Here is a 16,328-nt window from a genome sequence, read left to right as displayed (position 1 = left end):
TGCTGCCAGCATCCCAGGTATGAACCAGGTATCTCCTTAAAATGTAAGATGTTCCGAGTAACGCAGTTTTTTGTAGCTTTGCTGGAGTTATTGCAGGAAGCTGCAATTTCTTCATGTATTTTGCAAAGTTTCTGGACATAGTTCCCAGTGCCCTGATGACAATGGGTATCACTGTTACATCATCATCATCATCATCATCATCATCGTTGTTGTTGTTGTTGTTATTTCTGGAAGGTGGAAACCAACCCCTAGCTCAGCTTCAGTCTTAGATTATTGAAACTTCCCCCCCACCCCAGCTTTATTGGGCTGATTAAAGTCTGCTTCCCCTAATTTTGTTTCTTCCAACTGCACTGGAGCACAACACCCATACCATCCAGCCAGACATGCCCCAAGCCTCTTTAAAGCATTTGGCATGTGCTCCTGCAAGCTGGCTGTAACAGGCTCATCTAGCTATTTGCGATGCTGGGAGGAAAGTTTTGGCAACCTTGCGATTCCGACAAAGGTCAGCGCACAATGTCGCTCTTTTGCTTGTAGGGGAGAGCGTAGGGTTGATGGTGCATGAACCTCGGCCAGCCTTTCCCGCTTCTGCTTCGTCATTGCCCGAAAGCCGAAGTGACTGGACTCTTGAGCAGCAACAAAAGCCGTGCCTTCTTCCTTTATTCTTGTTTTAAAGAGAGAGCGTGAGAGAGAAAGAAATGCAGGAAGGATTACGGGCCAAATCAGCTGCTGCATGCTTTGAATGCATTGTGTAGAGGTCTCTGTTTTGACCCTGGTCAGACCCTTCATCATCGCCTGTCCACAAAGGGTGACTCATTCAGTCCCCAAATACTGCAGAGAGCAACCCTCAACTTAATCTCTGAAAACTTTCCTGCGGGTGGGGAGAAGGAAATTATCTGAAATTATCCCCCCTCCCCACCCTTCTTTTCCCGCAGAGGATTCCAGAGGACCTCACCCTCGATGCCTTCTTGGAAATGAACGACTCCAAAGTCAAAGACACGATGAAGAGATACGGGGCCAGCATGGAAGAATGTTCACGGCTGAACGGAGCCCTCACCTGCTTGCGGAAAGCAACGCGGATGGGTAAACAAAGGCTTCTGGGGACAATGGGGATTTTTCAAGGCGGGAGGAGAAGAGAAGGGGAATTGGGAAGGGAGACGTTTTCCTTGAGTTCACAAGGAGCTGGGGCTCTGCCGCGGGAAGAGGGGAGTGTGAAAAATGGGCTGCGGGAGGAGTTGCGACTTGCCGGCTTGCCTCCAGAAGTGGTGGGTGCTCCAACACTGGAGATTTTTAAGAAGAGACTCCACAACCATTTGTCTGAAATGGTTCAGGATTTGTTTGCCTGAACTGGACTAGAAGTCCTCCAAAATCCCCTCCATCTCTTTATTTTGGGGTGGGGTTTTGTTTTTGTTTGTTTTTTTTTTTGCACATGGGCAGGTTAGACTTTAGGAAGGTGTGGCTGGAAGAGTTAAGGTGGGTTGAACACTAGGAGGCAGGGAGTTTCAAGGGAGCTCATGAAAGCTCCCAACCTCCCAAGTTCCAAATAATAATAATACCTGATCAAAATATGTAACCTGGAAGAAGGAGAATGTATTAAAATTGATTGGAAAAAATAGTCCAGTTAACCACATTTAATTTAAATTCAAGGGAAGTGAAATTAAATGTTTTTATTTATTTATTTATTTTGGGTTTCCTATTCCCCTACTTTATGGAGGGCTGCCTGCTTTGGGTTCAGAATCTCCCACAATCCCCATGAAGCCCTAGCTGGACTATTCTCTACCCTCACCGTCCCAAGAATATGATTCTTGGCAAAACAACAAAAGATTCCCCACTTCCGTTTTTAAGACTTTATTCATGCCTTCAGCTATCGTGGCATGCATTAAGGCAGTGTTTCTCAACTTTGGTGACTTTTAAGATGTTTGGGCATCAACTCCCAGAATTCCTCAGCCATGCCTACTTGAAATGGGGGCAACATTTTAATTGGGGGGGGATTGAAACAGGAAGTCATCCTACTGATTTACAAAGTAGTCCTGTCTATGTCTGTGGCGGTTCTTGGTGCTCTCCTAGCTTGGTTTGTTTCCTCGCAGACGTCTCATGACCCAACTAGGTAATATCATCAAAGGGTGGAGTTTGTTCCCTGTTTATATAACCATTGCTTGTCCTGCCAATGTGGATTTTCTCCTTGGTAGTTCCTCAGTTAAGGTATTGTCTTTTACTTGATTGTTCATCTTGCTAGTTTCCTGGTTAGGATATTACCTAGTTAGGGTATTATTATTAAGTAAGTATTATTAAGTAACTATTAGGGTGTTGCCTAGACGGGTAACGTCTGCAAGCAAACAGCCGAGCTCAGAGAGCATCAAGGACTTCACAATTCAACCCTGAGCTACAGATACTCTCTTCTATTGAAACCATTAGTATGAACTTGATTGGGTAAGTCTGAAAATATTTCTTGCGTCTCCTTTCCAGAGAACTAGGCTGTTCCCTTCTGAGACGCTGTTTCTACCCTGCTCCTACTGTGAGCTATCTCTTCTCTGACTGTTGTGTAGGCTGCAGCTTTTCCTCTCATCTTCTTTATCCTCACAGCCCATTATGCATTTAAATCAAGGACTCACTTGTCTCTATACAAGAGACACTAATGCAGGGGTCTTCAAACTTGGCCCTTTTATGACTTGTGGACTTCAACTCCCAGAATTCCTTAGCCAGGCATGCTGGCTGAGGAATTCTGGTTGTTGAAGTCCACAAGTCATAAAAGGGCCAGGTTTGAACACCTCTCCACTAAAGGGTAGAGGATGGAATTGTAGCAAGACAGGTAGGTGTTAGCGTGAAATTATAGTTGCCATCCCCCCCCCAAATCCACCTCCTCAGTCCAGTGTTTTTCAATAAGAGAATTTCAGAGTTGGAAGGGACCTTGGCAGTCTTCTAGTCCAACTCCTGCTCAAGCAGGAAATTCTATATCATTTCAGTCAAATGGTTGTCCAATCTCTTCTTCAAAACCTGCAGTCATGGAGCACCCATGACTTACGGAGGCAAGCCATTCCATTGATTAATTGTTCTCACTGTCAGGAAATTTCTTCTTAGTTCTAGGTTGGTTCTCTCCTTGATTTGTTTCCATCCATTGCTTCTTGTCCTGCCTTCAGGTGCTTTGGAGAATGGGTTAACTGTGTCGTCTTTGTGGCAGGCCCTTAGATATTGGAACACTGCTATCATGTCACCCGTAATCTTTCTTTTCATTAAACTAGACATACCCAATTTCAGCAATCGTTCCTTATATGTTTTAGCCTCCAGTCCCCTAATCATCTGTTGTGATTCAGCGTCAACCTGTGGTTCCGGCAGCTGAGCCGGATGATTCTGAAGAGGAGGAGGAGGGGTTTGGAGAGCCTTTGGTGTCAGAGGAAGGGTCTGATGCACTGCAGAACTCTCAGCCTGGCCCCTCCCGTCTTGTTCCTCCTCAGACTCAGCTGTGTGAGCATGAGGGATTGGAAGAAGACGATACACAGCTGGCTCTGTTCAGGGACACTAGGAGCAGGAGGCAATCTAGCAGAACAGAATAGAGGAAAGCAATGAGGCAACTCAGGAGAAGGCAATGAGAAGCCACGCCTTGGGACTGCTGATAAAAGGGGAATGTGTGGGAGGTGCTGGTTGCTGAAGGCAACCGATTGAAGATCTTCTGCTAGAGTCCTGGTCTGTTATTCTTGTTTAACTCTTGTTTAACCTTTTTGGTTTAAGTCTTGTTTGAACTTTTCATTTAACTTTTGTTTGAACTCTTTGTAAATAAATTTGGTTGGGTTTTTTCCAGCTTGTTGACTATAAAAAGGGGTTGTCCCTGACACTCAAACAGGGCTGGTCGTAGGCTGGAACAGAACACCATCTTTGCTTCTCTTCTCTGCATTCTTTCTAGAGTCTCAACATCTTTTTTATATTGTGGTGACCAAAACTGGATGGAATGTTCCAAGTGTGGTCTTACCCAGTCATTGTAAAGTGTACTTTAATAGTACTTTATACTTTTTCATGTATTAACCCTTCATGCGTGGTCCACTCATTTTGTCAACCATGACAACATCAAAATGCATGGACCTCAACTTCCAGAATTCCCCAGAAAGCACGCCCACATAATGATTCTCCACACAAGCATGCTGGTCCACACACCTTGAAGTCACCAAGGTTCAGGAACGCTTGCCTTAGTCTGTCGTGTCCCCTGTGCGCCTCATTGTTTCATGTATGGCTTTTCATGAACTGTGTCTTCATATCTCCATGCAGGTGGAGAGCACAAAGACCATCTGATGTGGAATCCACCTGATGTTTGCCGGGAAACCAGTCTGATGCCCCCTTCTGAACTTTCCCCCTGCCCTCCAGGGCTCACGTGGATACAAGGCAACCTTTCCCATTTGAAAGGCAACGGCCCACAGTCCCGTTCTGTCTCCATCTCCACCATCCCCTCTTCAGACAACTTACCTACGAGTCAAGGTCCCCCTACCTTTGCCGATAACCTGTTGGAATCCTTTGTTTTCCCCACTCACTGTGGGCGGTGGAACCTCAGAACTCCTCACAGCATTGCCATTACCCCACCAACCACCCCCCAGCTCAAGAGAGGGAAGCCACCACGGACTCCACCTCCACCCAGCCGAAAGGTTTTCCAGCTGCTGCCTAACTTCCCAACCCTCACCAGGAGCAAATCTCATGAGTCCCAACTCGGCAATCGGATAGATGAAGTTCCTCCTATGAAGTAAGAGTCCTTCTTTCCTCTCCTTGCTATCCATATTAGCATAGTCCAGGGGTAGGCAACCTTGGCTTTTTTATGACTTGTGGACTTCAACTCCCAGAATTCCTGAGCCAGCCATCCTGAGGGGAAAGGGAGAGGTTTCCATGCTGAGTCATTCTGGCTCAGGAATTCTGGGAGTTGAAGTCCACGAGTCCTAAAAGAGCCAAGGTTGCCTACCCCTGGCATAGCCCATTCAAAGCCTTCTGCATTGCTCCTGAGCCTGGGAAAAATTCACTTCCGACTCTCAGGAAACGTGTTAAGAACTGTGTTATTTTTCACTGTTTTTCATTGGGTCATCAATGGTGTTTATTTGAAGTGGGTGTGGCCACCTAGAATGACTGACAAGTAGCCCTCAACTTACAAGTGTGGTGAGGCCAGAAATCTGGTTGTAAGTCGTTACAGGGTTGTATGTTGAGACCTTTTTCACAGTGGTTGTTAAGTAGAACACATGGTTGTAAGTGTAAATCCATTCATCCGAATGGACAGTTTTTGCCAGAAGAGTGGTTGCTTAGTGATTATTCAAAATTACAATGGACTTCCCTGGGAATATTTACAACCCAGTTCCAATGGTTGCTCTCTTCGTGTCATCCCACCCCCAGCCCCTATTGGGACTGGAAAATTCATCATTAAGCGAGGCATAATGTGACTGCACCCAATTTTATGACTTGCTTTGCCACAGTCATTACCTGAGTCACTGTGGTTGTTAAAGAGAGGCACCACATTATCACAACTAAACCCTGTTGGACTCAGTGGTTAAACTGCAATACTGCAGGCAAACTCTGACCACAGGCTGGAGTTCGATCCTTACGGGGCTCAAGGTTGACTCAGCCTTCCGCTTTTCCAAGGTCAGTAAAATAAGGACCCAGGATTGTTGAAGGCAATATTCCAGTAATGCTTGAACATGCTGTAAAGCACCATGGGGCAGTATATAAACTTACAATGCTATTGCTGTTATCACAATTTATAACTTTCCCTGTTGATTTTGCTGGCTGGGAAAATTGCAAATTGCAATCCCGTAATCACAGGATCCTGCAACCGTTGTGAATGCGAGCTGGTTGCCAAGCATCTGATTCTCAATCACACGATCACAAGGATGGCTGGTTGATTGTAACTTCTAGGATGGGTCATAAGTCACTTTTTTCAGCAACATTGTAACCTCAAACTGTCGTAAATGAGGGACTAGCTGTCTTCAGAATCCATTAGCTAGATCGGAAAACAAAAGTATGCCCAGGAAAGATTGATATATGTGCATTTTCATTGCTTTGCTCAGATCAGTGTTTCTCAACCCCCAGTCACTTGCAGATGTGCGGACTTCAACTCCCAGAATTCCCCAGCCAGCAATGCTAGCTGGGGAACTCTGGGAGTTGAAGTCCGCACATCTTCAAGTGACTGGGGGTTGAGAAACACTGTTCTGACTCACATGCAAATAGTCTCAGATTTGACCCTAAGCATTTTGAGAGCTGCAAAATCTCCTTCTTGTGAAATCTGACAGAGAGGCTGTCCTGAGTCAGATATTTTCAATTGTTTGACTCCAATATAAGGTGATTCTTGTACGTTAACATGAATGATACATGATTGTGACTCACTTTTTCTCCCTTCTCTCTTTTTGTGTCTTTTTAGATTTGGTAAGAGATGCTTTGTTTTGGAAAACTTTATTCCTGCTCCAGAGGGGGTGAAAAAGCTGCAGAAAGTTGACCTCGGAATAGTAGGACCAACTGTTTCTTAATAACAGCTTTTTTAAAAAAAATAAGTGCAGGAGAGAAAGCTAACAAAGTACTTCCCCAAAGTGTTTAAGTCCCTGTATTCTGACTTCTTTCATACTTTCAGTGATTATCAAGATATACCCATGTTTAAACTTGAATCTCTCCAAGATGGTGTTGGGTTCTTCGTGATGTAGCATATTGTGGGAATCTAATATGTTGTGTGAACCAGGCCATAATATAAAACCACACATGCCTTGGTTTATTTGCTTGGGCGAGTCTGAGGATGGGAATTGTGTTTGGCTTTTATTTTGATTAATCTAGCCAAGAAATTTGTATTTGAAAATATGCGTATTAATATTCGGAGAGTCAAGACACAGTAATACTCAACTTATGACCACAACTGAGCCCACCATTTTGGTTACTAAGCAAGGCGATCGTTAAGTGAGTCACATCTGAGTTTATGACCTTTTTTTCACCATGGGTGTTGAGCAAATGACTGCGCTTATTAAGTGAATCATGTGCTTGTTCAGAAAATCAGGCTTTCCCCATTGACTTTGCTTGTTGGAAGGTGGCTGGGAAGATTGCAAACCCTGGGATGCTACAAATGTCGTAAATACGTGCCTGTTGCCAAACACCCACATTTTCATGACATGACTTTGGGGGATGGTATGATGGTTGTGTGGAGACTGGACATAAGTCACTTTTTTGCAGCGCTGTTGCAACTTTGAACAGTCACTAAACAAATGGTTGTAAGTCAAGGACCACCTGTGTACACCCATCCCTTTATTTCTAACAGTGAAATGCTCAGGAGTCTGACTAGGGATCTGCAGCTAGCCCAGATGCTGCCCGTACGGGGTCCACCATACCTTATTTGGAGTAGGGGGCATCTTTCAAATTCTGGCAGATTACTAATTGCTTTTTTCAGAAGGCTGAAGGGGGTATGTACCTCAATCTCAGAGAAATCAACAGGACTGGAACTATTCTTTTTTTTTTCTTTGTCGCTTTATTTTTCTTCTCATCTTTGGGGAATGTCTAGAGCAGTGTTTTTCAAACTGGCAATTTTTAAGGTGTGTGAACTTCAATTCCCAGAATTCTCTAGCCAACTTAAAAAGGTAAAGGTTCCCCCGCACATGCATGCTAGTCGTTTCCAACTCTAGGGGCCGGTGCTCATCTCCGTTTCAAAGCCAAAGAGCCAGCGCTTGTCCGAGGACGTCTCCGTGGTCATGCGGCCGGCATGACTAGACGCCAAAGGCGCACGGAACGCTGTTACCTTCCCACCGTAGTGGTCCCTATTTTTCTACTTGCATTTTTACGTGCTTTCGAACTGCTAGGTTGGCAGAAGCTGGGACGAGTAACAGGCGCTCACTCTGTTACGCGGCACTCGGGATTCGACCCGCCAAACTGCTGACCTTCTGATCGACAAGCTCAGCGTCCTAGCCAACTTACCAGGTCGGAAATTCTAGGGGTTGAAGCCCACACAACTTAAAAGTTGCCGAGTTTGAAAAACACAGATCTCTAGAGGGAATGTATCCAAACTATGGAACCTCTATGAAGTTTGCCACAGCAAGTTTGCATTGGGGTTTAATTTACCTTTTTGGCCCTTTGGGGTTTAAATTGGAATGTTGACGGTCCTTCTCTTAAATTTTGGCAGTTGCCTTCCCATACCTTATGCTATCTTGGCCCCCTACGAAGTATATTTATTAATTTATTTATTTAATTGATTTTTATATACCGCCCTATTCCCGAAGGACTCAGGGCGGTTTACAGGGCGAGTTAAAACAATACAATAAGTACACTTTAAAATAGAATTAAATAAGACTATATGGACTTGGAACTCTCCGAATTCGTCAACTAGGCTAGCTGTTGCTGAGAATTCTGGGAATTGAAGACCACTCATTTGGAGGGCTCCCAGATTTGTCTTGCGCTCGTGATCGGTGCTCCATCTCTGCACCCGCTGCTTGCACAGAACCATCTCCTCTCACCCACCACCCACCCCACCCCCGCCAGTCCACAAAGCTGGAAAGGTTGGAGACCCCTGCTTTACACTGAATGACCCAGTTACAATGTTCCTACCAGATGATTATCTACTCAAGCTTGACTAAATTTGGAGAGGAGTAGAGGCATTCTCTTGTGTCTTATTTTTCCCCTAAGGCTTCTCTTTCAAGCTGATAAAAGGGAAATTGTTTTCAAAGTGCATTTTTGAGAGGAAGAGAATTTCAGATCGGACCCATGGATGGAGTAGAAGTCATTTTGCACGTTGCTTGGTGCACTGGGTAGCCCAACAGGATTCATTTCTTTTGTGCTGTTTACAGTGATCTTTAGCAATTCCTCTTTCTAAGCACAGCGGGCATTTTTCAAAACTCTAAATGCGGGTAGTCTTCGACTTATGACCACAATTGAGCCAAAATTTCCTGTTGCTAAGTGAGACATTTTTCCTGAGTTTTACAACCTATCATGCCACAGTTGTTAAGTCAATCTGGCTTCCCCATTGACTTTGCTCGTCAGAAGGTCGCAGAAGGGGATCACATGGTCCTGGGACACTGCAAACATCATAAATATGAGTCAGTTGCCAAGCAGCCAAATTTTGATGCTGCAATGGTCATAGGTGTGAAAAACGGTCATAAGTCACTTTTTTCAGTGTTGTTGTAACTTAAATGGTTACTAAATGAACTGTTGTAAGTCAAGGGCCATTGTCAGTTGGCGGACTGGAGGAAAAGGGAGGGGGAAACATTTTACATGCGTGCATACGCATGCTCACGGAGGCCGCGAGCACTCACATGCCGCAAACGGGGCATGCCTAGCACCCGTGTGATAGTCACTAGCCCTGCTCCATTCTTGCCTGGCGCAGCGCCTTGTTTCTGTGCCCCATGGCATGGTGGCGGTTCTTTTTGTGCCTTGCAGAGCAGCGGCGACCCATTTTTGTGCCCCATGGCGTGGCAGTGGCCTGTTTCTGCCAGCAGCATCCATTTTTACGCCTTGCAGTGTGACGGCGGCCCATTTTTGCACCCCACAGTGTGGCGGCATCCATTTTTGCACCTTGCAGCGCGGTGGCAGCCCATTTTCACACCCCGAGGCGTGGCAGCATCCCGTTTTTGCACCCCGAGGCACAGCGGCGACCCATTTTTGTGCCCTGCAGCGCTGGCACAAGTGAGGGGGTGTGCGTGCACACATGTGCACACTGGCCAGCCTATCCCGCAGCCCAGTGGCCAGCAGGCCATGGCCCACTACTGGGCTGAGGCCCACAAATTGGGGACCCCCGCTGTACTTAATCAGCTACCAAGTAGTTTTTTATTTTAGGAAGTTTCTCCTAAAACTGTGTTTCTGGGAAATAAGGGTTATGTTCTACCTGCTGTAGCAGTGGGGATATTCACTCCATTTCTGCCTGACAAATCTTCAGGTACCCCTACTTCTGACTCAAGTTTTTCAGTAGAAATCTGTAGCTCAGGGTTGAACTGTGGTGTTTTTGGTGCTCTCTGAACTTGGTTGTTTGCTTGCGGAGGGTTCACAATCCAACCAGGTTACATCATCAGTGTGAGGGAGCGTAGATATTATCTAGTTCAAGGGTGTCAAACTCAATTTCATTGAGGGCCACATCAGCATTGCGGTTGCCCTCAGGGGGGCCGGGTGGGTGTGGCCAGGGTGGGCGTCGCCTACTGGGTGGGCGTGGCTAGAGTGCGTATGGCCTACTGGGTGGGCGTGGCCAGCTCTACATCGTTCACATCAAGGGTGCCTATGGGGGCCTGGGCAGGAGTGGGACAGATCTGAGGGTCTCTGGCAGAAGGAGGGTCTCTGGGCCAGGGCCAAGGCAGTGGGGGCCATTCCCTCACTGTTTCCAGGATGGCTTCGTGGGCCGCATGAAACCACTTCACGGGCCGGATCCGGCCCCCGGGCCTTGTGTTTGACATGTCTGATCTAGTTGGATCCTGAAACATCTACAAGCAAACAGCCAAGCTCAGAGACTAACACCAAGAATGCCACAACTCAAGTTTTTAAAGAATTTGAGAACAGAGGGATCAAAGAGATCAAGACAAAAAAGAGTTTGAATGCCACATCCTTGAGAATGATGCTGACAGCTAAAGTTACCTCAACCCTGATAACTGATAACATAGAAACTGCCAGTTTTCTTAGCAAGAATATGGGTGTGGTTTGCCAATGGCTTTTTCCATTTTTTTTTAAAAAAACCCCTGAATTTAGTACACACTTCTGGGATTTGGGGGTTGGTCTCTTTTCCAATTACCAAGTAGTTCTGACCTTGCTTAATTCTTCAAAGTCAGCAAAAGTCAGCTAGATATTGTTACCTTTATCTTAGAATATTAGATTATATCAAAATGGGGTTGGGTAGTTTATAGGTTTTTCACATTGTGGAATTTTAATGTGGTAAGCTGCCCAGAGTTACCATGCATGAGTTGGGCGATTATGCAAATGTGTTTAATAAGTAAATAACTCTGGGGTGCCCCCCCTTTCCTTAATGCCCTAAACAGAGTCTTATTTTGCTTAATGGTTAATCCAGGGCTGTGGCTGAAGCTTCTGGAAATAGTAGTTTAGCAGCATCTGCAAGGCTATGTATACAGGCTAAGCATTAATGCAGTCTGCTTCCTTATATTATAGCATACTGTCTGAAGCGGCTATTGTAGTTTGTAAACCATGGTCTGTGAATTATAGCATATGGATTGAACCCTGCCCATTATGGTGGATTTAATAAACCGTGGCTAAACCAAAGTTAGTATTTTGTGTCAAGGCACCCAGCATCTACCACTAATAACCATTCCTGTTGCCACAAAAAGGAGGGGGGGTCAACCTTTTCTCCAAAGCACCTGAGAACAGGAGAGGAAGCAATGGGTGGAAATTAATGAAGGAGAGAACCAACCTAGAACTAAGGAGAAATTTCCTGTGAGATTATTATTATTATTAATAATATCATCATCATCATTATCATCATCATCTTCGGCTTGCTTCCAAAAAATGTGGGTACTCCAACACTGGAGGTTTTTAAGAAAAGATTGGACAACCATTTTTCTGAAATGGTATAAGGTTTCTTGCTTGAGCAGGGGGTTGGACTAGAAGACCTTCAGGGTCCCTTCCAATTCTGTTATTCCTACCAACCTACTTAGGGATCCTACCTGAAGAGGAGGAACACCCATTTGAAAACAGTAGCATTCCCGAAATATCAAGCCTGAGGACATTGCATGCATTTGCCTGAGAGCTAGCTTCTTGTTTTTCATGCTGCATCTACTGTTGCATTCCTCTAGCTAAGATTAGGGTTTGGCTTGTCAAGAGTTCAAATCTCCCTATCCCTGCTTAATCTTATATAGAAAGTACAGTCTTCAAGAAAAAGTCCAGGCCACTTTAGGGTCCCAATAGCAGGAGGGATCTCGGAGTCCTAGTGGACAATCACTTCAATATGAGCCAGCAGTGTGCTGCAGCTGCCAAGAAAGCCAACACAGTGCTAGGCTGCATTAACAGAGGGATAGAATCAAGATCACATGAAGTATTAATACCACTTTACAAGGCCTTGGTAAGGCCACACTTGGAATACTGCATCCAGTTTTGGTCACCACGATATAAAAAAAGATGTTGAGACTCTGGAAAGAATACAGAGAAGAGCAACAAAGATGATCAGAAGACTGGAGGCTAAAACATATAAGGAACGGTTGCTGGAATTGGGTATGTGTAGTTTAACGAAGAGAAGGACGAGGGGGGACATGATAGCAGTGTTCCAGTATCTCAGGGGCGGCCCCAAAGAAGAGGGAGTCAAGCTATTCTCCAAAGCACCTGAAAGCAAGACAAGAAGCAACGGATGGAAACTAGTCAAGGAGAGAAGCAACCTAGAACTAAGGAGAAACTTCCTGACAGTTAGAACAATTAACCAGTGGAACAACCTGCCTCCAGAAGCGGTGAATGCTCCAACGCTGGAAGTTTTTAAGAAGAGACTGGACAGCCATTTGTCTGAAATGGTATAGGGTTTCCTGCCTGAGCAGGGGGTTGGACTAGAAGACCTCCAAGGTCCCTTCCAACTTTACTGTTATGATTATGATTATGAATGTAAACTGAGCCTTTAGGTGTTAAAATTGCTAATGCAGGAACATGCAATGCATATATCTGAAAGCACAATTTTGTCACCTAAGGGCTCCTAGTTCTGCTCCTAGTCATATAAATACAAAGAAGGCTAATTTCACATACATCTGTGGTTTTGAGCTTATGATTTTATGGTTCAGAGCTTTGAAATGCTTCATAATGAGATTGAGGTGTGGATTCGCTGTGTTTTTGGCAGTTGGGTCTGATAGCGATTATGTAGTAAGAAATGCTGTTTTGGGTGGCTGAAGAAATGAAGGAACTATATAAAGAGGTCTTGCTCAACCTTGGGAACGTTAAGATGTGGAGCTCAGTTCCCAGATTTTCCTAGCCAGTATGGCTGACTGTGCAATTCTGGGAGTTGAATCCACATCTTTGTTCATTTATTTATATTTATGATGAATGTATTTTATGATGATAATAATCATGAATTATCACTTGTTGCTTGTATGTACACTGAGAGCTTATGCACTGGAGACAAATTCCTTGTGTGTGTCCAGTCACACTTATTTTTTATTTTTTTTTTATTTTAATTCCATTTATATCCCACCCTTCTCCGAAGACTCAGGGCGGCTTACAAGCTTAGCAGTAGCCTTCATTCTATGTATATGCCTGCTTATTAGGGCTTTCACACACACCCCAAGCGGCATTATTACAAAGTCAGCTTATTGCACCCAACAGTCTGGGTCCTCATTTTACCTACCTCGGAAGGATGGAAGGCTGAGTAAACCTTGAGCCTGGTGGGATGCCTACCTGCACTAATTGTAGGCAGCTGGTGTTACTTAAGGAGGCATTAGCCCACTGCTCCACCAAGGCTAATAAAGAATTCTATTCTATTCTATTCTATTCTATTCTATTCTATTCTATTCTATTCTATTCTATTCTATTCTATTCTATTCTATTCTATTCTATTCTATTCCCTTTCCTATTCCTATTCCTATTCCTATTCCTATTCCTATTCTTCCCCAAGGTTGAGAAACACTGATACAAAAGGAGAGGTTAAAAAAAAGAAATAAAATATTTGACAGTCCATCTGCAAAGCTGCTGCTTTGCCTGGCATCCAGGATCTGCTCCATTTTATAAGAGTTTCCCCCCACAGCTTTCCCCTCTTCATTTCACTGAGTAAAAAACGGTCATTCTGCTTGCTGATAATTATAAGATTCCACCAGGTTGGCACACTGTTAGTTTATTATAAGCATCATATCTTGTGCAGAGATGTGAGAGGTTTGCCCGAATGGGCTTTCCCAGCTGCCACAGCAATACCAACAGACAGGAGGCGCTATAGAGCTGGTCTGATGGGAATGTTAGAAAAAAATTCTATTTAAAAAAAATCTTGCTGGGCCTCCTAGTTGAGAATTGTTATGTGCTGGTTTACGCGGTTAGTCCTCAACTTACGACCTGTTGCTTAGCAACTGTTCTGACAGACCTATCTGGGGATACTTACAACTTGGATTTGAAGTTCCGACATGACTCACCCCACCTGCTCCTGCACGTCAGGAGCTCAGCAATCAGGCCACATTTACAGCCATTTGCAAGTTTTGCCTTTGGCATGAAAACCACATGGGTGACTTTGGTCCACTCACACACTCTCAGCCCATGACGTCAGGGTCAGGAGAAATTTCCTGACAGTTAGAACAATTAATAAATGGAACGACTTCCCTCCAGAAGTTGTGGGTGCTTCATTACTGGAGGTTTTTAAGAAGCGACTGGACAGCCATTTGTCTGAAATGGTTTCCTGCCTGAGCAGGGGGTTGGACTAGAAGACCTCCAAGGTCCCTTCCAACTCTGTTATTCTGTTACAGGTAGCCCTCGACTTATGATCAGAATTCAGCCCAAAATTTCTGCTGCTAAGTGAGAAACTTGTTAAGTGAGCTTGGCCCCAGTTGACAACCATTCTTGCCATACTGGTCAAATGAATCACTGCAGTTGTTAAGTTAGTAACACACGGCTGTTAAGTGAATCTGGCTTCCCCATTGATTTTGCTTGTCAGAAGGTCACAAAAAGCAATCGCATGACCCCAGGACATTGCAACCGTCATAAACATGGGTCAGTTGCCAAGCATCTGAATTTTGATCATATGACCGTGGGAATGCTGCAGTGGTCGTAAGCGTGAAAAATTGTCATAACCCACTCTTTTTTCAGGGCCACTGTAACTTCAAACAGTCATTAAACAAATTGTTGTAAGTTGACTAGCCAGTTTGTCAATTCCTGTTAGAACCAATGGATCAACACCTGGCTAATCCGAAGAATGCAGACCCTGAATTTGTGGGAAAACACTAGGAATAAAATCTGAGATTGAGCTGTTTGAAGAGTTGAAAGATTGGGTTAGGGACTGATCTTAATGCAGAAAATCTGTCTGTTTTGCTGAGAGTCCAAACAAACTTGGCGATACATAACCAATCAATCAGTCTGGGAATGAATCTGTGGGACATGTTTCTGATAGGGAGTCAATACAGGTAGTCCTCAACTCACAACAATTTGTTTAATGACTGTTTGAAGTTACAACAGCCCTGAAAAAAGTGAGTTATGACCGGTTTTCATGGTTATGACCGTTGCAGCATCCCCAGGGTCACCTGATCAAAATTTGAAGGCTTGGCAACTGACTCACATTTATGACGGTTGCAGTGTCCCTGGGACATGTGATTCCCTTTTTGCTTCTGACAAGCAAAGTCAATGGGGAAGCCAGATGCAGTTAACAACCGTGTCACTAATTTGACAATTGCAGTGATTCACTCAACAATGGTGGTAAAAAGTCATAAAATGGGACAAAATTTACTGAACAATTGTCTCACTTAGTAACAGAAATGTTTGGCTCAAATGTTTGGTCATAAGTTGAGGACCACCTGTATTCTACTAGAGCATGTTGACATTCCTGGAGAATCCTGCTGGTTTCACTTGACTAGAGTAGAGCTTCTCTCCTGCAACTAAGGAAGTACAAACAATTGTGACAGTCACCAATTGGTTTTGTGACCAACCTGATTTTATGACCATTTTTGCAATGGCAAATGCCAAGTTTTCAGCAAAACCATCATAAAACACCAAAAATGCAGCCTGGTTGCTGAGCGCTCAAAATTCAATCATGTGATTGCTGGGGGGGGGTCATAAATAACCACCACGTAGGTCTGTTGTAATGTTGAATGACCGCTAAGGAATTGGTCATAAGATGAGAACTACCTGTATTCTGGTTCTATTGAAATTGGGGCAACTACAGTACTTCTATATTTTATTTCTGCAAGTGTATTAATATTCAGATCAGATTTCTCTCCTACCTTTTAGACTGATGCAGATCTTCCTTTTAGGCTAAAGGATAATTTTAGGAATTTCTGTTGATTATCAGATGATCATTATAGTTTTGTCCTCATTTGGAAATACGACTACAGGTAATCCTTGACTTACAACCATTCATTCATTCAGTGACCGTTTGAAGTTACAACAGCATTGAAAAAAGTTATTTACAACCGTTTTTCACACTTACCACCCTTGCAGCATCCCCATGTTCATGTGATCAAAATTTGGATGCTTGGTATCTGGCTCATATTTATGACTGTAGCAGAGTCCCGGGATCATGTGATCCGCTTTTGTGACCTTCTGGCAAGCAAAGTCAATGGGGAAGGCAGATTCACTTAACAACCATGTTACTAATTTAACAACTGCAGTGATTCACCCAACAACTGTGACAAGAAAGGTCATAAAACGGAGCAAAACTCAATTAACAACTGTCTCGCTTAGCAACGGAAATTCTGGGCTCAATTGTGCTCGTAAGTCGAAGACTTCCTGTATTTTGCATACCAATCGTA

At 44.2% G+C, this 16,328-nt stretch overlaps 1 protein-coding gene across 1 annotated transcript in view; it reads left to right on the top strand.

Annotated features, from left to right (window-relative positions):
* The window catches only part of KSR1 (kinase suppressor of ras 1), a 180,099-nt gene that overhangs the window by 124,508 nt on the left and 39,263 nt on the right, over positions 1-16,328 (top strand). Inside the window, exons 3-5 of the mRNA XM_083350342.1 lie at positions 933-1,080; positions 4,255-4,720; positions 6,377-6,381. Coding sequence (XP_083206468.1) covers positions 933-1,080; positions 4,255-4,720; positions 6,377-6,381 — 619 coding nt within the window. The remainder of the gene's footprint in view (positions 1-932; positions 1,081-4,254; positions 4,721-6,376; positions 6,382-16,328) is intronic.

Source organism: Vipera ursinii (assembly GCF_947247035.1).
Source record: "Vipera ursinii genome assembly, chromosome: 1".
NCBI lineage: Eukaryota > Metazoa > Chordata > Lepidosauria > Squamata > Viperidae > Vipera > Vipera ursinii.
This window is presented reverse-complemented; position numbering and strand designations above follow the sequence as displayed.